Source organism: Gopherus evgoodei, chromosome 1 (genome assembly GCF_007399415.2).
Source record: "Gopherus evgoodei ecotype Sinaloan lineage chromosome 1, rGopEvg1_v1.p, whole genome shotgun sequence".
Taxonomy (NCBI): domain Eukaryota; kingdom Metazoa; phylum Chordata; order Testudines; family Testudinidae; genus Gopherus; species Gopherus evgoodei.
The window spans coordinates 307728274-307751052 of record NC_044322.1 but is presented as its reverse complement, the minus strand read 5'-3'; the positions used below and the strand labels follow the sequence as shown (position 1 = coordinate 307751052).

Sequence of the window (22779 nt, the reverse complement as noted above, 5' to 3'; positions counted from 1 at the left end):
CCAAGGGGGTTGGATCTGGATCCACCATGAGTTGGTGGGAGAAAGGGAGGGGGATGGTTAATTTCTCCTTGTTTTAAGATCCAAGGGGTTTGGATCTGTGTTCACCAGGGAATTGGTGAAGTCCCTCAAAACTATCCAGAGAGAATGGTGGTACTTGGGGGGGCGTGGCGGTGATACCAGATCTAAGCTAGTAATTAAGCTTAGAAGTGTCCATGCAGGTCCCCACATCTGTACCCTAAAGTTCAGAATGGGGAAGAAACCCTGACATTCACATTTCCCTCCTTTTTAAAACTGGTTTAACTTTCTACTCTCATCAAATCCACTCTAGAAGCTATGCACGTATTAACACTGAATGTAGGACATGCCTCTTCAGGTGTGGTGATTCAAACTTATGATTTGTTGTTGTTTGGACAATACTTGATACAGGCCTATACTCTGGCCCCTTTAATTTACACTTGTTACTCTGCATAATAAAAAACCCATATTTTTAGAGCTTAGATTAATTCAGATTAATACGTTGTTCATAATGTGCAGAATTTTAGCCTCAAGTGATGCAGCACTGAAATATCTCAGAAATAACTACCAAGCGCTTTTCATTTTCTTAATATTAAGACTTCTATTCCCATGCACATGCTTGCTACTTTCAAGTGTTTTGTTACAGAATACAAGCATATTAAAGGGGAAAAAATAAAAACCAAGACACTGAAGGCATCACAATGAAGATAGCATCAAAGAATGGAATTTCTTAGTTGTTTGCTCTTCTTTGAGCTACATATCATTGTTTTAAAAAATGATTTTTGTGGTCATGGAATGTGCTATCTTTCCAATAGAAACAAATCACTTCATATAGGCCACCAAGTAGTCATATCAGTGGCCAGTAATGACACAATCTGAATTTAAACCAATGACAACGCAAAAGGCTTTTTATTTCATACCAATTTTCTCCTAGCTAATCCTTCTGAAATACTCTTCTGTACTAAAAATTAATTTCTTGAGGAATACATTTAGATAACTACATCCTGATAAGCCAGTGTTATATACTATAGTCAGTTTGTTCAGTAAACTAAACAGAAAAAGCCTCTGTTGGCAGCAAGCAATATAAAACCATAAGATAATTAGTGAGGAAATGAACTTACTCAATGTAAAAGTCTTGCAGAATTTTCAAAATCTGGTTAAATACATCTGGATCTAAGGATTTTTGGAACAGCTTAGGGTAAAGTGAAGGCTCTATTTGCTTTGGAAGAATTAAAAAAATTGTTATTTACAGACAAAAAATATTATTCAATTGTGAAAACTGAAACTAGTAATTTTAAGTTCTCCTAGCAGGATCCATTCCCTTCCGCATATATTTATAGTGCCTACCAAAATCATGGGTACTCCCGGAAATAAGTTAAAAAAACCAACAAGAATAGATTTTGGTCTATTCTGCATATGGCCTTCTACATTCTGTTGAAAAGACAGCTGTAGTTACAAGGAAATATATTTTTCTTCTTAGAGCTACTCATTTTATTTTATTTACTTGTACCTTTTTGCAAGTGATTGTTAAAGGTTTTTTAAAAATGTAGATTAACCCTTGGTAACAAGAGAGGAACTAAAATTACTTTTTTTCCTTCAAAAATATACATTAAAGTAGTTTGAGGCACTTTAAAATATCTATACAGCCTATACAGTGATAAGAATACTGGTATTCTTCAATGCTACAGCTCCAATCCGGTGCTCACACATGTGAGTAACTGGAATTCAATGTGGATACCAAGATGTGTGTTTACATAATTCAGGCCTAAATTAGAAGGAAGGGATTTAAAAAAAAGAGGGCACCAGTTTTAGACTTATACTGTAAATGTCAAATAAAATAAAATCAAGCACAGAATGAATGATTTTCACATGAAGTCAAAGCTCTTAGTTTCATGGGAAAGGGGTTTAAATTAAAATGAAGATACTGCAATTTGTGCACGGTTAAATCATTCCAGGCACTAAGTTTCCCAATTCACCAACATAAAAGGGAACTATTTCTTTAATTACACCTCTACCGATATAATGCAATCAGCCATAACAAATTCGGATATAACGCGGTAAAGCAGTGCTCCAGGGGGGCGGGGCTGCGCACTGCAGTGGATCAAAGCAAGTTTGATATAATGCGGTTTCACCTATAACACAGTAAGATTATTTGGCTCCCGAGGACATTGTTATATCGAGGTAGAGGTGTATTTCTACAGTTGCAGTCACAGAACACTACTTCTCTTACCTTTAGATACATGTACATCTTATCTGGGCAGCCTTTCATTTTTCTGAAATCAGATTCAAGCTGGAATGAATTTGCAGGGATTGCAGGGACATCAGATGTAGATGCAGGAAGTAATGCTTTTTCTTCTTCTAGATGATTTCTCAGACTGGATGATTGAGGTGTGGCTGATGGCATATCTTTCACACTGGTTGGAGGTCTAAAACGTGTTTAATTATAGATTTTAAAATAAAAATACTGGCCAATTCATAAAGGAGTCTTAGTTGGAGCTATTGGCTGCCATCTCTTTTGCAAACCTGAGCCTTAATAAATATCCGCACTTGCAAGGTTTTAGTAATATTTTGTATAAAAAGCAATTATCTTTTTCAGACTAAAATATTCTTAAGCTTTGAAATTAAAGCAAACACACATATTTAAATGGAGCTAATTAAATTTTTTTTTTAAAAATATGATTTCACTGGTCAATTTAAATGATTTTCCAGTCCTGTAAAAACGTATATGCTACATATATTTACTGTATTTCCAGAAATAACTGTTTTTAGAGCACAAAAATCTTCTACTATTCAATATATATCTCTATCTCTATATCAGCATTACAGAAATTCTTTCCCCCACAGCTGCAAGAATAAGAAAAGAAGTTTTTTTGCAATTTCATAATGCAAAACAATAAGCACGTCAAATGTGAAAACATTTTCCACACTGATTACAGTGCAGCCATTTGTTCTCCTATAATTTGTCATTTCAATCAGTATATTTTTAGAGGTTAGAACATGGCTGTAAAAATGTACTTTTGCCCTAAAAACAACACTACAAACCGAATCCATTCAGCTGTTTAGGGGAGGAAAAGAAGAAAAATTTTTCCAGACAGTTTTTCAGTTAGTAAAAATATGTTAAAAAGGCAAGGAATACCATATTAATATTCTCTGACAATTCAAAGAGCCTGGGAAATTGGCTTAAACAGCCAACCAAGGATTCCCAACACCTGGGTGTAGGGAGCTATCTCCATTGCTTCTATATCACTCAGCCCAGCACACCCCCATTTTAGGAGTCATCCCAGGGATGATTCCAGCCAATGTAATGACCCTGTCACAGGCTCGCTGGCCTTTTAAGGGGAGTTGCGGTCAGCCCAGTTGAGATAGGTCAGCTACCCTCTCCCTCCATCTGATCCTGATCAGCTAGGGAGCAAATAGTCCCGTTTAATTATTAGTCCCAGCTGGGAAGGAGTTACGGGATGACCCCAAAGGGTTGCAAGAGCTTGGTTGGGGGAGGCAGGTTGATTCCTCTAGTAGGCCCTGGAGAAGGGTAGCTCCCAGACAGACAGCCTGGTGGGCTGAGGGTTTCAGGAAGGAGACTGGTTCCTATGACTAACCCTGGAAGCAGGGAGGCTCCCAAAAGGGAAACGCCCGGAGACTCAGTGCTCTGTAGAGAGTGTGAAAGACCTGAGATTTTAGGCCAAGGGTGGAGAACCCTTCTCTGTTATGCTGCACTTGGGATTACTGTTTAAATTAGTTACCAGTACCTTGCCGGATACGGCTGATGGAGACTACTCCCTGGGAGAAAACGGAGGCATGGTGAATACTGCTGTGGTGGGCCACTAGGGGGTGCCGTGGAGTCTGACTCTGCCACAGGCTCCTTGGGAGCTCTTACCAGTCAACAGAGCTTAGGGCAGACATGAGGCTCCTGGCTGCCTCCACAATTGGAGGAGTGGTGGTAAAATGCTTTAATACCATATTTGTTGCCTCCCCTCCCCAGGTGTGCAGAGCAGACCTCTAGCACTCCTGAGAATCTTGCCCTAAAATTCCCAACTGACCTCCTATAACTGAGGTAAGATGTAGTGCATAGGAAATGTAGCATATTTTCTACATCAAGATTACATAACTTTCCTCACATATTTGGAATACTTGAGCAAAACAATCCAAGTTAACAACTTCTCTATCTGTATCTAAAAGGGTCATATTTGTTTCAGAAGAGTCTAAATAAAGTAAATCTTCGAACAAGGTGTATACAGCTACAAGACTATTTAATAAAAACAATACAGCAGTGTTTTCAAATTTCGATCATGACAACATGTAATCAAGGTTTTTTGGTGCAATATTCAAAGCACATAATAATTTGAGAAGGATTACATACCCAGTCATGTTTGCTTATCAAATCCGAGAACACCAAAGAGATTATACTCACTGGAAGATTGGTATATCACCGATTTCTTCTATTTTCAATTGTTTTGCTCTAGGAGTATCAGATGTGGTTAAGAGGTCATCTTGACTTGGATTCTTTGTTGTTTCTACGCTCGTAGAATTAATCCAATTATTGACTAGAGTAATAGTGTCAGGCACATCAATATTCTGCATCTCATCATCTACTTCTTCAATGAATATTCTTCTCAAAGGTTTCTAAATGGAACAAACACCTAAGATTAGTGGGATACTCTACTTTATTCTTTGTAAAGACTACGGGTTACAATGGACTAGAACCCCAGAGCCACCATGTTAGTGTACGCTGGTGTCCAGTGCAGATACTTTACAATAAAACTATACAGTGTTTACATATTATAATTTGTGACTTCAAAATTCATCATAAAATGAAAACTATTCTCTCTCATTTGGCCTTTTCCCTGCTACCACTTTACTTTATTTGTCTGTATCATGGGCCGTTCTCACCTCAAAGTCATTCCATTTCTATATTCTGTTTTCCCAGACAACTAAAAAGTAAAAAAAACCCATACTTCTTCTGAGAGGTCTTTTAATTTTTTAATTTAGGATCTATGATATCTGAGTCAGTCCATTAGTCAATCAAATTTTGTATCCTGACTTCAAAAGAAGATGTAGCAATGAGATTTGACTAGCTTTATTTTGCATAAATAACTACAAATGGGTCTATGGTCACAACATTTAAAATCCAGCCATACTATTTGACTAAATGACATCCTGAGGCACTGAATTCCATATAGTTTGCCTACCCATTGTTACTGAAATAATTTGTTTTATTTGTTCCAGTTTTGCTAATAATTACTTTGATCCCTGCCTGATCTCCAGCAATTGCAGACATCGTATTACAGGCCCTCCACAGGACCTCTGGGTCTTTTACCAGCCGCCCAAATGAAGCGTGAACTCCATCCACTGAATATAATCTTTTGGGAGCAGAGTGTGTTATACATATTTGCAAGACTATATACAATTATTAGTAATGTGACTCGGAAGTTCAAACAGCAAATTAATCTGTTAAAGGGAAGAACAGAAGAATGCAAAAGATTCTGGGTCAGATTCTCTGTCACAACTGAGATCTGCTTAGCACAGTGAAGAGGCCATCAGGGAACCAGTTATGATTTTCTAGTCCTCAGCTCCGGCCCGGCCCAACCCCACCTTAGAGCAGCTCACACTATTCTAACTTAACAGCTATGCTAGCTGGCAACAATCTTGGGATAGGCAGAGTGCAATCCATTATAGACACAACCCATCCTGCCCCATATCAGGAAAGGTGTAGGGTCTCCACTGGGGAGAAATAGGTGGTTTCTGTTCTCTTTTCACTGATCTTGCAGTACAAAGAGAACAGAGTAGGACAGTAAATTTGTAAGTGTCAGTAAATGTCTAACCTTAATAGAACCATGAAGGACAAATTAATCTATATTTAGTATCTCCAGTCAGTGCAGCTTTTAAGCTGAAAATTAGCATGTCAATAATGCTACAGCTGATATAACCAAGTATAATTTAACATTATAGAGGGTATATTCTATTACATTTGTATTACACAATCTCTCTTAATTGGATGTAATTAATCCAATGCTTAACTTTAAAATTTAAAGTAAAGGACATTATTTTCTACCTAACTTTAGTCTGTTACCAATTTTGGTTTATATTACAATTAATGGAATGAACAAACAAAACTGTTTGGAAATTATTTATTAAATTAAGAGAAAATGTATTTGTTAAATGTTAGTGTGCTTTGCACCGTACAAAAACACAATAAATACTCTGTGTCCCAGATAATTTACCTTATAAGAAACAGAAAAGAATTAAAATGTATGACTAGTGCAAGTCTAATGTATGCGGAAATCTGTATCTGCAAACTACATTATCTTAATATATATTTAAATAACGCATTTTTACACTAAAAGCATGCATGCCAAATATCAGTTTATATTTACAACACAACAGGTAGGAAAGGAGTTAAATGTTGAACTCCACTATTTCTCCATGTCCCTCTATATTTTTAAGATGTTCCCACCCTTCTCCCCCACTTACAGTGGATCGAAGATGTACGGGTTTATCAATGGGCTGTACCAGGCTTCGTATTTCTGTTTCTTCTGCAGATGGTTCAGGACATTCCTGGTAAGTACACAGCCCTTTCTCAACTAATTCCTTAAACATAATTGTTCAGATAATTAAAATGAAGGTTAGTTATGAAATTCATTACATTTATACATATAATCTAAGCACATAAATATTCTGTTAATAAACTGCAATATATAGTCACATACATACATACATTCTGTATTTTGGTTAGTTCATTTATTGCTTGTTTATTGCCAGGTTCCAACTTCAAAACTGTTTTAAAATCTATGGGAATAAAAAAAAAGAAAAAAATGTATAAGTTTCAGACTGAAGTATTTCTGGTCTTTTTCTTTTGTCCTTTATTATTAAACTATCTGTTTTCCCCAAAGGTAACCGCCTCCAAAATAATTAGTTTACAAGTAAATTAGGGCTGTCAGGCGATTAAAAAAATTAATCGCAGTGTTAAACAATAATAGACTACCATTGAAATATTTTTGAATGTTTTCTACATTTTCAAATATATTGATTTCAATTACAAACATAGAAAACAAAGTGTACAGTGCTCACTTTATATTTATTTATCTTTGAAATCAAATATTTGGACTGTAAAAAACAGAAGAAATAGTATTTTTCAATTCATTTAATACAAGTACTGTAGTGCAATCTCTATCACACAAGTTGAACTTACAAATTATGTACAAAATTATGTATAGAATTATGTACAAAAAATAACTGCATTAAAAAAATAAAACAATATAAAACTTTAGAGCCTACAAGTCCATTGAGTCCTACTTCAGCCAATTGCTCAGACAAACAAGTTTAGTTACAATTTGCAGGAGATGATGCTATCCGCTTCTTGCTTACAATGTCACCTGAAAGTGAGAAGAGGCGTTCGCATGGCACTGTTGTAGCCGGCGTCGCAAGATATTTGCATGCCAGATGCGCTAAAGATTCATATGTCCCTTCATGCTTCAATCACCATTCAAAAGGACATGTTTCCATGCTGATGATGGGTTCAACTTGATAATGAACCAAAGCAGAGCGGACCAACGCATGTTCATATTCATCATCCGAGAAAGATGCCACCAGCAGGCTGATTTTCTTTTTTGGTGGTTCAGGTTCTGTAGTTTCTGCATTGGAGTGTTGCTCTTTTAAGACTTCTGAAAGCATGCTTCACACCTCATCCCTCTCAGATTGCAGAAGGCACTTCAGATTCTTAAATCTTGGGCCGAGTGCTGTAGCTATTTTTAGAAATCTCACATTGGTACCTTCTTTGCATTTTGTCATATCTCCTGTTAAAATGTTCTTAAAACAGTATGTGGTGGGTCATCATCCGAGACTGCTATAACATGAAATATATGGCAGAATGCAAGTAAAACAGGAGACATACAATTCTCCCCCAAGGAGTTCAGTTACAAATTTAATGAAAACATTTTTTTAACAAGCATTTTTTAATGAAAGCACGTCCTCTTGAATGGTAGATGAAGCATGAACAAGCATACAAATGTTTAGCATATCTGGCACGTAAAAACCTTGCAATGCCAGTTACAAAAGTGCCATGCGAATGCCTGTTTTCACTGTCAGGTGACACTGTAAGCAAAAAGTGGGCAGCAAACCAAACTTCTCTGTCTGAGCGACTGCTGAACCAGGAGGAGGACTGAGTGGACTTGCAGGCGCTAAAGTTTTATATTGTTTTGTTTTTGAGTGCAATTATGTAACCAAAAAAATCTATATTTGTAAGTTACCATTTCATGGTAAAGATATTGCACTACAGTACTTGTGTGAGGTGAACTGAAAAATACTATTTTCTCATTTTTACAGTGCAAATATTTGTAATAAAAATAATATAAAGTGAGCACTATACACTTTGTATTCTATGTTGTAACAGAAATGAGTGTATTTAAAAAGATAGAAAAACATTCAAAAACATTTAATAAATTTCAGTGGGTATTCTATTATTTAACAGTGCGATTAATCACAATTAACTTTTCTGAGTTAATCGCAAGTTAACTGCGATTAATCGACAGCCCTAAATTAAATAAATGTAAAAATTAACTCCATTTATATTAGAAAAATATAAAGCTAGATTATTTCCTAGTAGCTAATAATATGTAATAAGAAATTTTTTATAACTAGGTGGGAAAAAGACATTTTATGTTAAAATAAGACTTATTATGAAAGTACCAGTCACAATTCCATATTTAAGATTGATTGGCACGTTACACTTAAACAGGAACTACAAATGCATAATAAGTGCACCCAAACAGCCATAACACTGTTCTGTAGTGTTACCACAAGGCAGCAGGGCTGAGGGAAAAAAATGAGTGTCTCTTTAAAAAAATTAATATTTTTACTTAAAATGGAACACTAAATACTTTAATTATAATTATGTGGTTATTGCATGTTGTCAGTATAGAGAGTTAAGGTTACCTATTCCTGTGATGTGTTTTCCCTTAAATTACTATTCACAAATCTTAATGTAGTTTTTGACTAGAGATAATACTAAAAACACATGCTGAAGCTTGAAAATTAGGTTGGTTTAATGACCACTATGGTATCAGTCTTCATCTCTCCCACTCTCCCAATATTCAGGTCCCATGCTGTTGAGCATGGGACCTGAATATTTCTTGCTGGAATGCAAACCTAGAACCCTTCTACAATACTCTTTAAATAATACATTCCATTGCAATCTTTAGAGATATAATTTTATTTGTTCAAATGAATAAGAGATGGTAGGTGAAATAAATCTTCAATTTGGCCTACCAATGAAAAAAAAAATTAGAGATCCGAAATTCATGGTACCAAAAAAGTGGTCTTCCTAGAAGGCTTGCCCCAAAATACTGGAAATGTCAATAAATTGGTTTAATTGTTTATTGAGTGTTTAAAGGATCAGGACTAAAATCTATATATGGTACCTAACCCATCACAAATATTTACTTGCATTCAAAGCCTCACCTTGCATAGCTTCTTTTAGCTTTCCTAGTGCTGCTCTGGCAGACCCTCTTCTAGCAAAAGCTTTAGAATAGGAAACATCTAGTTGTACAGCTTGTGTGCAGTCTGCTTCTGCCTCTTCATATCTCAGCAGAAAATAAATTTTAAAAGATTATACTAACCATGTAATGAAAACACAGTTTTCAATATTAAAAAAAAAAAATAGTTTCTCCAAGGTATAAACATTTGGACCAAAGGCTTAATATCCGGAGGCATAACATTAAGTCCTTAAATCCATATTTAGACACCAATAGAAGTTGCCTAGTTTTCAGAAGTGTTGAGCATCCCCAGTTCCCATTAAGTCAATGGGAGGCTCAGGAGCTCAGACCAGCTTTGAAAGTCAGGCCTCTTTTATTAAGAGATTAAATATCAATCTAAGGATTTAACTTTAGGCACCTAGGTTTGAAAATTTTAGCCGTAGTTTCTGTTACATCCAGTGACATCACAGATCTAAATTCTCAGCTTTTGTCAGAACCTGTCTACAGTATGTTTATTTCTAGACTTTTTTTTTTTAAACAAACTACAGAGTTTTTAGAAAGCAATATTTTTCCAAATAAGATTAATCTAACAGACTTAATTTTTTTACATTATATACTTTAATATATTGGTTCTGTACCTGAATTTTGGGACAGCCACCCAGAAAAGCACATACTACATGGAAAGAGCCTTTACAAATGGTAGAAACATTTGCCTCATTTGACTGTAAAATTCAATTCCAGAGACAAGTATGCATATCTATTCTTATTGGGATTTTTTGTTTATCCAAACAATACACACCACCACCACCTTTCTAAGTCCATTACTGTAAAGAGTTTGTATAGTTAAAAAATATTTGTTTTTAAAGACTGTTTATAAACATTCCTTCAGAAGTTTGAAATTTGAATCAATTTATTTAGCAAAATTAGCTCTCTTCCATCCTATATGAGACATCTAACAACTTTCTATCTTTTTGTCATACATAAACAGCATTGATCCAGGTCCTTTGAAGGGGAGAGTATAGTTGCACAGAACTTTAAAAGCAAGAAAAATTGGACTGGTCAAATTGTGAGAAAATGATTCAAGGTTCATTGTGGTTTCAATCTAGCCCTATTTTTCTCTCTTTCAAAATGTTTTCATTAAAAATTAATCATAAGATGACATACGCATATATTAAAGGAGACATTGAAAAGAACAACTGAACATTTGTTTGAATATACTTTATACTGAATTCTAAGAAGAGTGTAACGGTTTGAATTTAAATGAAACTGATGTTATCATTTTTTGTTCCCAATTTACAAAGAATAGAGAAGTTTTTACTCAACACCACTTACTTTTGAATCTTTAGATAGGCCATAGCTCTGTTAGCTGGCAGAAGTGCATTGGTGCCATCTGCTGCTATACCACGTGTATAACATTCAATTGCTGCTTCATATTTTCCCTCTTTGAAATATCCATTTCCCTGATATATTTGGATGGAAAAATTGTATAATATTAAGGAAGGTCTGATAAACATTAGATATACTGGTGAGCATTTAAAAATACTAATAAGGTGAGTTACATTAATAAATGATGCACTTCAAAATTTGCTAGAAATAAGAAGTACTTTACTACATTAAATGGAAGACATTTTGTAGCCAGATGCCTGCTTAGTTTTCATATATAGAAATAACACACTGGAAAAACTGTCAAACATGGATTAAATATTTAACCTTACCACTACTCAAATATTCTTCACAAAATTAATTTCTCACAACAGACTAGCGCCATGGGGTGAGATTATATTTAATAGAATACACACACATTATATAGAGATATATATACATACACACACACACAAAAACAATAGTATATTTCATATATATTCTTTATATATATATATATAAAAAAATGTGATAAAAGATCAAATGTCAATTGATTAAATGTAATCACTATAAATATGAAAAGTAAATTGATGCAGCTTCATTTAGGAAATGCGACAACAAAAATACTGATGAAAAATAAGTGATCTAGTGATATTATAAGTTGCAGAATTTTAAAATAGGTGTTTTACAGTAATACATTTCATATAGAAAGTTCTTAAAAAAAAAGTATAAACTTTTTTTTTTTTTAAACCCATGTCTGATGGGAGATTCCACTGATTCAGCCCTATAAAGAAAAAGGACTCAATCATTGCTCAGAAAAGGGTGGCAGCGTGCAGCTTATTTGTCAGATCCCTGCTCTTCGGAAGAAGACTAGAAAATAATACTTCAGGAAGAAATAAAATCTAGAATCACAAATGATGCATGTGGCAAAATATTCTATTGCATTATGGTAGAAATCTACATCTCTGATGCATTTTTCCTCCCATATAGTTATAGGATATCAGCTACAGAAAAGTTTACAGAGTTACTTCAAGATTATATGGCTCCATATAACCCAACTGTAACCTACAGTACCACCTGTTGCAGAATAAGTGAGAAGGAAGGAAACTTATAAGCACAGAGGAAAAACAAAAGCAGACAGATTTCACCATAGAGAATCCTTGAAAATAGTTTTTGACTTAGCTGTAAAAAAAGCCAAGAGATCCTCTCTCTCTGTGTAGGACCGTTAACTCATCTTCTTCAGATCACAAAATGCTTTGTCAATGCACAATTTCTCCCCGACTATAGACGTCTGTTATCTCTAGTTATTATGGCTAGTCTGAAAAAAAATATACCTGGCGCCACTGATGCTTTGAAAAATGATGAAAAGACGACCATAAAAAAAGGCTCCTAATTATTTTATTCGGGGACAATCCTCTTCCTACCCTCCCATCCCGCAATAAACCTAGAACAAAAACCTAGAAGAAAAGAAAGTTAAGAGCCTCATTTCTGCTTATGACTCCAGCAACACATGAAAGGCAGCATTTGCTGCAAGAGACAGAAGACAGGCAATTACTGCCTGTTTTTCTCCAACTCTGCCTTCTTGATGGGAAGGAGAGGATAGTACAGTGGGTAAGGGAGTCATTGTGGAGGTTTTTTCTAGATGGCTCCAAAGAAGACATTCTCCATTTTCCTTCTTGGAGACCCGGAAAACGGCAGCAAGGAGGCCAAGTGAGAATACTGATCTCTTTAGTATTTTACAACCCAGCAAACAAAACAGCCAAGTTCTATTCCAGGGCCAAATCTACAGCTAGCTCCTAAATCTATGTACTTTAATGTTTCACCTCACCCTTAATCACTCCCCAAATTGCCTGAATATCCATGTGTTTCCCTTGTATTTATTGATTCATCCTCACAACTCCCCAATAAATTAGGGAAGTATTAACTCCATTTTACAGATAGGGAACTGTACAGTTACAGTAAAATTAAGTGACTTGTCCAAAGGCATTCCGTTGCAGAGCCAGAGACTGAACCCAGCTCTCCGACATCTTACTCCAGTTCCTCAATCTCAAGATCGAAACTTCAAAGGTTCTCATATGCTGTTTCTCCAACTCTTCCATCTGCACAAGCGATCCCATCTATTGTCGTCTGATCCCAACTCTTACTTCCTTGTCTACCATTCTCCTCAATGTTTCTCTTTCCTCAGATTTCTTCCCTTCACAAGCGTAAGTCTGCTATGGTCTCCCTCATCCTAAAAAACTCAGTCTTGACCCCAACCTCTCTTTCCATTTACCATTAGCCCTCAGCTTCTAAACTCATTGCTTTAAGTTCCTCTCTTTCACCTCCATCCTTGTTCTCTCTCCAATCTTCCTCCATACAATTCTCAGTTTCTAAAGAACTCGTAATAGTGGTTGTAGGACCTCTACTCCACCTTCATCCTCCTTGACCACTTGGCTGCTTTTTTTTTTTTTTTTTTTTAAACAGCTCATCAGATCCTGATTCATGAAGTGTTATTCCTTGCCTTCCTTTAGCATGTCCTTTGGTGGAAATACCTAATTCCTCCTGCTACAAAGACCCACTCTTTGACAATTTCTCTTCTTCCTCTGCATTCCCTGCCTCTGGATTATTTTAAGCGCTCATTTGATTTCACCTATGCTATTTATGTCAATGAGCAACAAGTGTACATCTACACTTCTGTCTCCATCCACTCTTGCCACTCAGTCCATCTCTTTGACATCTCTTCATGGAGGTCTCCTATCAACTTAAGCTCAACCTGAGCAAAATGAAACTTATCTCCCCTCCAAATCCTCTCCACTCTGTTACTGTTGACATGACCACTATCCCGAGAGTTATGCAGGCCCAGAACCTTGGTGCCATCTTCAACTCTGCCGCTGTTCATTTCCACCCTCATGCTGTAGTTATGCCCTCATGCCACCCAAAACTCCTGCTTGTGGTGGGAGGGACCTTCTATACAAGAAGCCCCTGCCACTACTACCTTTGTGGACCCTCATCCCTGTGTTCAGGCAGGATGGGCTCTGTTCTGAATGAATTAGGAGTCAGCCCCTTACAACACCAGTCTAGCACATGATGGACCATGCCCACAAAGCCCTCACAATTCAGAATCCCCTGATGAAGTGGTGAAGGTGAGGATCCTCAACGCAGCATGTTTCAGTATTAACAACCCTGTAAGATAAATGGGTAAATTCACAGCTCTTGGAACTATCATTTCAGACTGCAGGCAAACTCAGACAGACATCACTGAATCAGCAACCCTCTGTTTACATTCACAAGGCTTTCTTAATAACCTTGAGGCTAGAAGTAGGGGGTTTTTTAAGTCAAGGCTACAATTCAGACATTTTCATAGGACTCCAGAAGCCACGTCCCTGCAGTCATGTCCTCAACGCATATGCCCTAATCCAGCCCTATCTCCACTTCTTCACGCATCATCAGATTAAAGCCTCTTGTCCTCACATTTAATGCCCCTCAGGATTTCCATCCCTTTTTATTTATCTGCTCTTGTATATTATTGCATAACCCACTGCCCCTTCAATGATCCCATCCTTAATAACCTAATTATTAACTCCTCCAATAGCTTCTTCCAAATCATCCCTTTATGCGTGGAGGATCTTCCCAAACTAGTCCAGAAAACTACTACTCTGTCTTCCAAATCCCATATCAAGACCCAATTAGTGTGTACTGTCAGTAAGAAAATGCAAACTTATAATAAATAGGTAGGTAGGTGGCCTCTACTAACCATTTGTATCTATTTTATTTCTTTTTTATTTCAACTGTCAATCACAATCAACTAACTTGGCACCATATGTTCCTGTCAGGGTTACCCACAACCTCCCTCATTCCCTGTTTGTTGCAACCACTTTGCCTCATTTCATCTTAGGCCCTGAATTTGCAATGGGTACTCCACCTGGGCACACTGGGGTCAACCTACATGTAATACATTGCAGAATCAGGTTCTTAGATTGTAAGGTTTTTGGAGCAGGAATACACTTTTACTATGTATTAGTATATTGCCTCACATAATGCTTAATGGCATCTATCCCATTTGGAGTCTCCCGGTGCTACTTTAATACAAAAACCACTCAACTATAACAAACAATGGGCGCTAACCAGATAAAATCCCACCTCACACCCTTAAAAAATACACACTTTGCACAGATGAACAAAGGAATGACACACAAAGATTTAAAAAAAGATACTATGTACTTTTGTTCATACTTGCAGAGCAAAATTATAGTATACTATTACTTATCTTGAGTAAATGTTTTGTTCATTTTCCCCTCATGGCAGAAAAAGGTTATGTGATTTACCAAATCTTTCTCTGCAATTGCCTTCTGCTTGAGCTGCTGCTCTTCTATTTGTTTCTTTTCTTCTTCTGTTAATTCAAGCTTCTTTCCAACATCTTCAGTTTCATTTTGTTGTGAATTTTCTTTTGACGTTAGAGCCTGGGATAGATAGCATCAGCAATATTATTCAACTCATTTTCTCCCCCTGTCCCTCCCTCCCTGCTCCACACAACCCTTGTCTATATGGTGGCTTTGTCCACACCAGGCAGGAGTGTAAATTCTAATGTGCACTAACATGTCACTCACTAAGTTGAGTAGGTAACTTTTAGTGTGTGCCAGCAGGATCCACACAGGCCATTTAGTGTGAAACATGCTGGCACACATTAGAATTTACACCCCTCCTGGTGTGGACTAAGGAACCATATGGACAAGTCTACACACTAGGGTGACCAGACGTCCCAATATTTAGGTGTTTGTCCTGCATCCCGACCGATGTTTTTTTTGGTTTGTTTTTTGCGTCGATGATAACCCCTTCCTCCCCTCCCCATGTGTCCTGATATTTTCTTCCTCTGTTCTAGTCACCCTACTACACACGCAGAATTTTCTTCAACTGGAATATATCACTATTTGTAGTTTAATCAAAACTCTTGGAAAGCATTTTATTAATTTTTATTTATTTATTTCAAAAAAGATACTGGCATTAGAAAAGGTTCAGAGAAGGGCAACTAAAATGATTAGGGGTTCGGAATGGGTCCCATATGAGGAGAGATTAAAGAGGCTAGGACTTTTCAGCTTGGAAAAGAGGAGACTAAGGGGGGATATGATAGAGGTATATAAAATCATGAGTGATGTGGAGAAAGTGACTAAGAAAAAGTTATTTACTTGTCCCCATAATATAAGAACTAGGAGCCACCAAATGAAATTAATGGGCAGCAGGTTTAAAAAAAAATAAAAAAAAAAGGGATGGGGGTGGGTTCTTCTTCACACAGCACGCAGTCAACTTGTGGAACTCCCTAGCCTTCACAACCACCTCAGGTAAGACTGTAACAGGGTTTAAAAGATAACTGGATAAATTCATGGAGGTTAAGTCCATTAATGGCTATTAGCCAGGATGGGTAAGGAATGGTGTCCCTAGCCTCTGTTTGTCAGAGGGTGGTAATGGACAGCAGGAGAGAGATCACTTGATTAGTACCTGTTAGGTTCATTCCCTCTGGGGCAGCTGGCATTGGTCACTGTCAGTAGACAGGATACTGGGCTGGATATACCTTTGGTTTGACCCAGTACAGCCATTCTTATGTTCTAAGGAAGCTACTTTGTTATAACTTGGATGCATACAATTTCTCACTGTTATAAATAACATTGAAAGGGACTAGAACTCTTCATTGCGTTGAAGTGCCTACCTATCACATGCTTCCATCACAGCATCTCTGTGAAGCACAACTTTGATTTTTGTTAAAATATTTAGCAGAGGGCAGTAAAATTCGGATTCTGATGTTCCAGTTTCTGAAACATGTTTGTAGCTTATTCCCAGCATTGTCTGTACAACATCAGCTCCAGCTGGCAAATCATTTTAGAGAGGTCATTACAACGTTTAAAAGGCAAAGATTGGATTTAAAAGTAACTTTTCCAAATGCTTCCAAAACAACAGGTATATTATTTCTGGACTCTGAGTAACTTGTATTTACCACAGTTCACTATAATCAATATTCTCCCTCAGTACACTGCTTGCGTGGTGGACCTACCCTAGATTTTAATCTACATCAATTTTTGATCTCCTGCCATGCTCACACCCACTCACCACGCATCCCAATTTGTATCATCTACAAAAATTAGTCTGAGGCATAAGCAGAGTGCACTCAAACATAACATCAGCCAGAATTACTCTGTAGCTAACAGAACATGTAAAGTTCTTCCACTTATATTCAGTGCTACTATGTGACTTGTGCTAGACTTATCACAAACACAAAAAACAAAAAACAAACAAAAACAGATGGGAGGATGAAAATCATTTGAGAAATTAAAAACAGGTTAGAAACATGACATGGTTGGAATATTGATATCCGTTTTTTTCACAAAGATTTATATGGGTTAGTCCACTGTAGGCCAACGAGCTAACATTTCACTGGTCAATGCTTATTAATTTGCTAGTAGTAAACTAAAAATGTTCTTAAACTCTTGGGGGAAAATATGCCATGTAGTAAAAGCATAAATATAAAATTAACAAAGGGTTTTTTGGCATCATGAATTGAGTTAAATATAAAAAAGTTGTTTATTAGACTGTTAGCAACGATTCATCTTTCTTACCAGATCGATTTTCTGGAGTTCATTTTTTGCTTCAAAGTTATCTGGATCCAGTTCTAAAACCTTTTCATAATCTAAACAGTAGACAGGAGGACATCAAAATTCTATATTTTTATATAACTATGTTACAGGTGAAATTAGAAACTAGCATATTTAACTATTACCAAAAGGTGAACTAACAGCTTCCGTCAAGTCATTTTGTGGTACTGCCAAAAAAAAAAAGGGGGGGGGGGGCTAGCTGGCTTAAGATGTCACAGAGTTTACTATTCTAAGCCATTTAAAATCCAATTATTTCATATACTACTTGTAGCTACTCTTCTTATTTAGACTTACTATCCCTTTTCAACTTAACAGATAAACTCGATCTAGCATCCCATTTGATTTCTTCTTGAAAATGGAAATTAGGAGTCCTTTATCAAGAGCGATAAAATCAACCAAACAACAACAACATCATCTACAAAAAGGTTTAGAGTAATAAGTGTATAAAATAGTTTGCATGTATAATAAGGATTTTTTTTTTTTTAAACTAACCTTCTTTGGCCCCCTCAAGATTTTGCAAAGCAAAGCGAGCAGCTCCTCTCCTGGAATAAGCCTTTGTATAATTCTTATTTAGTGCAAGTGCTAAATTGCAGTCAGATTCAGCAACAGAAAACCTATAACAATACTGCAGATTAATTATTTTGAATACATTTAGATTAAAGAAAAACATAGGTATGGCTCCAGATTAAGCTAACAAGATGTATCCAAAGTATGACAGAACATTAGAGTGTCCATTTTGGGGGGAATTCAGTGACATTAACCCTCTAGATAAAGATGGCGCGTAGAGGCGGTATTCAGCTTTAGTTGTTGACATGAATGCCAACAATTTTAGGTGCACTCTTCCTCAAAGTATTTTCAGCACTATACTGATGGTAATCCTCTTTGGGAGTAAAAAGGCAAAAAAACAAACAGCTAGCTCTCTCTGCCCCAGGGCCACCTGGGACTTTTATTGACATCTGGAGGAGGCTGGAGCAACACCTGCTACCCAGACTGAATTCACAATAAAGAGCCCTGATAATGCTCAGAAATAAGGTTTAGATCTCAGTTGATGTACTTGATAAAGGGAGCAGTAAGAGCTTGTCTACATGAACACTTAGATCACAACAAGCTGGGGTGTAAATCAACCCCCGACTAAACTGTTGTGAACTAAGTGCCAGAGCGGACACTGCAGCTGTACACTAAAAGTTGCCTAATGAACTTTAACTTAGCCAGCTTTGAAATGGGAACTGACTGAAGTGCGCTAGGGAACTTTGTGTGTGTGCTGCCACATACTAGAAATTCCCATGTGCGCTTTAATCTACTCCCAAACAGAGCAGCTTAATGCGCACTAGGAAACTTCTAATGAACAGGCTAGTTACACCCTGCCTTGCTGCAATCTAGCGTTTGTGTAGATGATCCCTAAGAGACAAATATTTTTTTCTTTTCTTTGTTACGATGCATTCCAATATAATAGAGGTGCAGGGTCTCTAGACACCACAGAGCCTCAGCAACAGAGAGAAAAGCAATCTCCCTCTGCCAAAAATGGGAAGTCTTGGAAGCACTGTGAAAATTTGGGGCTATATTAGAGAGCAAAGAAGTGTCTTTACTCAAATATTCTACAACAGGGAGGTTAAGACTTCCAGTCTGAAGCTGTGGAGGCAGACTGAAACTGATAACTTCAGAAAGAGACATACTTTCCATTCTTGCAAATCAAATTCTACCTCCAAAGCTGCAAACAGGCTGAAAATGCACATAAACAGACCTGTGGCTCTCAGCATGATGAACAATATATTTATGACTACAATTCAAAGACAAAATTTTTCTTTGGAATACTATTTGATAATAAGTCTTACTTTTTCATTCTGAAGAAAGCAGATGCTCTGTTTGTGGGGAGGACTGGATTGTACGGATCAGCATTCATCCCCTTTGTGTAACATTTTATTGCTTCATCATACTTTCCTTGTTGAAAGTACATATTGCCCTGTTTAAAAAAAAAAAAATTATAAAAGGGCAGCTTGTTGTCAATTTGTCACAGTACAGTCTTTTGCTAAATAAACATTTTGTACTCATTTCAGTCTCTTAATTTTGTGGTGCAAAGAGAACAAGCATTTTAAACGTTGGGTTAAACATTCCAGTTTAAAGTATCTAAACACTGCTATCATTAGTCTGTTACTTACAAAACATTTCTAAAATGTTTCTCACCTTCCTACTGTCAATTTTTTATTATCCCTATAACAAAAACGGTTTACTTTGTCATACAGCTTGTTAAAAGACTCAACTTAATACAGATCACTCCCGCTTGCATTTCCATAATTATTAAAATCTCTTCATAGGTTACTAATGAAAACCAAACCAAATATCACAGTATTTTAGTTTTCGAAGAAGGTTTATGATATCATGCTGTAGTACCCTTTGTATTTTCCTTTTATGTTACAAGTTATTCTGAGGCCAGAATATAGGCTTGCCCAAGGATAATTTGGAGCTATTTGGAGAAAGGATGGGAAAAAACCTTTTTTTGGAATTGTTTCCACAGTTATGGAAGCAGCTTTCTATCTGCATTCAGAAAAGTCAGTCTGGGTTAGATTTTAAAGCAACATTTAAGATACAATTGAACCACTTTGAATTGAGACATACCCTAAGAGTTGTGTATATTTTCTACATTAATCTGTTTTCTGCCAATAATACTCCAATAATAAATTTACACAGCAACTTAAAACAAAATTTGCAAGAAGAAAAATAGTAGTATGGAAAAGAAGTCGATGTAAAATCTTCTGAGTAATATTTGTCCAACCCATCAGTGAAGATGAACTGTCCCAATCTATAACGGAAGAACAAAGTGTCCCACAAATAAAAACAATGATCATAAGGTTAACTCATAAACGAGAGAGACTAAGATAATACAGGACAAGAGAAATTCAGAAGTAAGAGAAATCCTTGTTTTTTCAGATGGCTGGATCTAGGACAGTTGTGAGAACACAATCTCTAGGAAGGAGGATGACATACGCATCACACTTTTTTACTCTTAACAGCCTGCTGCTGCCTCACAAGATTACCAATTCTGCAAGCTACAGAATGAGTCCAGTGACCAGCTGCTGTATAAGGCAACAGACTCATACAGGTAAGCTGGAAGATCAGAATTGAATGAATCAAAAATGCATACTTCATAAAAGAAATGGAAAGGTCAGGAGGCTGACAACAGGATATGCAGACTTTCAAGTCCAGCCAAGGTTGATCGTGACAAAGAGTTTTGCACCTCAAATCCTTATGAACAGATAGTCAAATGAAAATAAAAAACTTCCCATCAGAATTGGCACCCTTCTTCGAAGTCAACAGAAAGACAAAGGATGAAACCTATGGACAAAGACTGAATTACTCTCACTCCTAGATTTAGCTACTTTGGGTCCAGGATGAGGAATACTGGCAAGGTGGTGTAGGAAGGGAAGACAGAACAGTATGTCCAGGGCTATGCTATATTTAAGATAGGGAGGTTCAGTCTCAACAACCTAGCCCCTTTAACAAGCAGAAAGGGGACTTAAATGCTGTGTGAAGATCAAGAGGGAATCTTCTCACTCAGAAGAATATAATGAATCATGGGCCTTTGGAAAAATGAAGGCATCATACATCCTAGCTGAAATTGGAGGAGAGAGAAAAGAATGGTTACTTAACCAACAGTAATTGTGGGTTCTTTGAGATGTGTTGTCCACCCAGATTCTGCTTCTGGTGTGCATATGTCCCATGTATGTGAGATCAGATCCTTTCAGCCGCATCCATTGGGACCACATATATGCCTTAGATACCTTTGTGATGTTCCCACCCACCCAAGGACATCAAAGGACAAATGGGCTCAACGATCCCTCAGAAGAAATCTGATATTGCTTGTCGGCGTTTTTGGAAGTCGGTGCCATTGGTGCTGGGGTCTGCCACAAGATCTTAGCTATTCTAACAAGTTTTCATTAACAGCCATGGTAAGGCTACCTGAAGGCATGAAATAGTGCAGGATACCTAGTAATTTATGTGGCTTTTCCAGTACTACCTCTATTGGAATTTCTAACATATCTGCTGTGTGACTTAAAAGCTCTCAGAAGGTCCTGAAATCATCTGTCTAGCTAGGAACAGAAGTGACTGCCTTTCTGTGAAGAAAAGGAATTGCTGTTGCGAATAAGTGTTCTTCCGTCTTCAGCTGCTATTCTTCATTGTTATGGTCTAGTTGTTGCAGACTGTGAGACTGTACTAACTGACCTTGCTGAGTTAATCTGTGGTGTCTTGTAGGAGAGAAAGATATAACTACTGAGCAGGGGAAGAGTGAGGGTAAGGACAGCACAAGATGTCCTTGAATGACACAGGGATGGAGGCCCTGGGGTTGAAACCACAAAGAATTTTCTCCTCAAGTTTCCTGATGTCTGTGCCTATAATTGCATTCTCCGGAATCTATCTGGCCAGTAAGGTTTATACAAGGCAGTATGCAGCATATGTGGCAATACCATCCTGCTATGCTCTGAAGGCCAGGAAGAAAAATGAATATGCTTCCTTTTATGGGGGAGCTATCTTGTCAGGTGTCCTAATGTCTGCCCATAAGTAATTGACTGGATTTAACAGGTGAGTTCATCACTACTGTGGCCACATCAGAAGTCGGCAGCAAGGCAGGCTGCTAAATGATGCAGATAGCTGGGGTGACTCCAGTAGCCTGGTGACCATAAGACAAACGGGTACCTAAAAAGTCAGTGCTGGAACCACCTGCACTGTGGAGGTGAAGTCTGAATCATGGGCACTGAGGCTCAAGTGTGGCTGTTCCAATGGCAGTACTGAGAGAAGTGAAGACAGTGGTTTCAGATGGTGCCATGAGTTCCTGGTGACTAACTGTACCAAGGCATCGGAGGGACCCAGTCTGGATTACCAAATGCCTTTTGGCTAAGGGGCATCAGTTCTTGAGTCACGGTAGGGCTTTTGTCTGTCTTTATTGGGAACCATGATGGGTGACCATGTTTGAGCTTGACCCTGAAGTGGTGCTGCTTCCAATCACTTTCAGATAATGACTGAGTAGAGGAATTCTTGTCTGTCCTACCAGAATCAGTAGTCTTAGATTAAGAAAAGTGCCTAGGAGCTTGGTGTAGATCCACAGCTCAGCAGGGTGCTCATTCAAATAGATTGAGGAAGCAGGACTCTTTAGCCTTGGGCTCTGAAGAGGCCCTCCTTAGTGTTCTAAAAGCAGAGCTTATGATGGGCCTTGGTGGCTTTGTGCATCCTCTTGGAAAAGGAATAGACTGACCACTTATTAGGATTCTGTCCCTCACCAAGGCAGAAGAAACACCAAAACTGTCCACCATTAAACAACATAG

General features: G+C 37.3%; 1 protein-coding gene across 6 annotated transcripts in view; it reads right to left on the bottom strand.

Annotated features, from left to right (window-relative positions):
* RPAP3 (RNA polymerase II associated protein 3) overlaps positions 1 to 22779 on the bottom strand; it is a 40606-nt gene that overhangs the window by 6350 nt on the left and 11477 nt on the right. For all 6 annotated transcript variants that reach the window (XM_030548879.1, XM_030548880.1, XM_030548882.1 and 3 more), the window contains 11 exons: positions 19297 to 19424; positions 17957 to 18078; positions 17429 to 17499; positions 15149 to 15283; positions 10815 to 10942; positions 9469 to 9590; positions 6728 to 6798; positions 6484 to 6600; positions 4424 to 4635; positions 2246 to 2441; positions 1137 to 1234 (listed from right to left, as the gene is read on the bottom strand). In XM_030548879.1, coding sequence (XP_030404739.1) covers positions 1137 to 1234; positions 2246 to 2441; positions 4424 to 4635; positions 6484 to 6600; positions 6728 to 6798; positions 9469 to 9590; positions 10815 to 10942; positions 15149 to 15283; positions 17429 to 17499; positions 17957 to 18078; positions 19297 to 19424 — 1400 coding nt within the window. The remainder of the gene's footprint in view (positions 1 to 1136; positions 1235 to 2245; positions 2442 to 4423; positions 4636 to 6483; positions 6601 to 6727; positions 6799 to 9468; positions 9591 to 10814; positions 10943 to 15148; positions 15284 to 17428; positions 17500 to 17956; positions 18079 to 19296; positions 19425 to 22779) is intronic.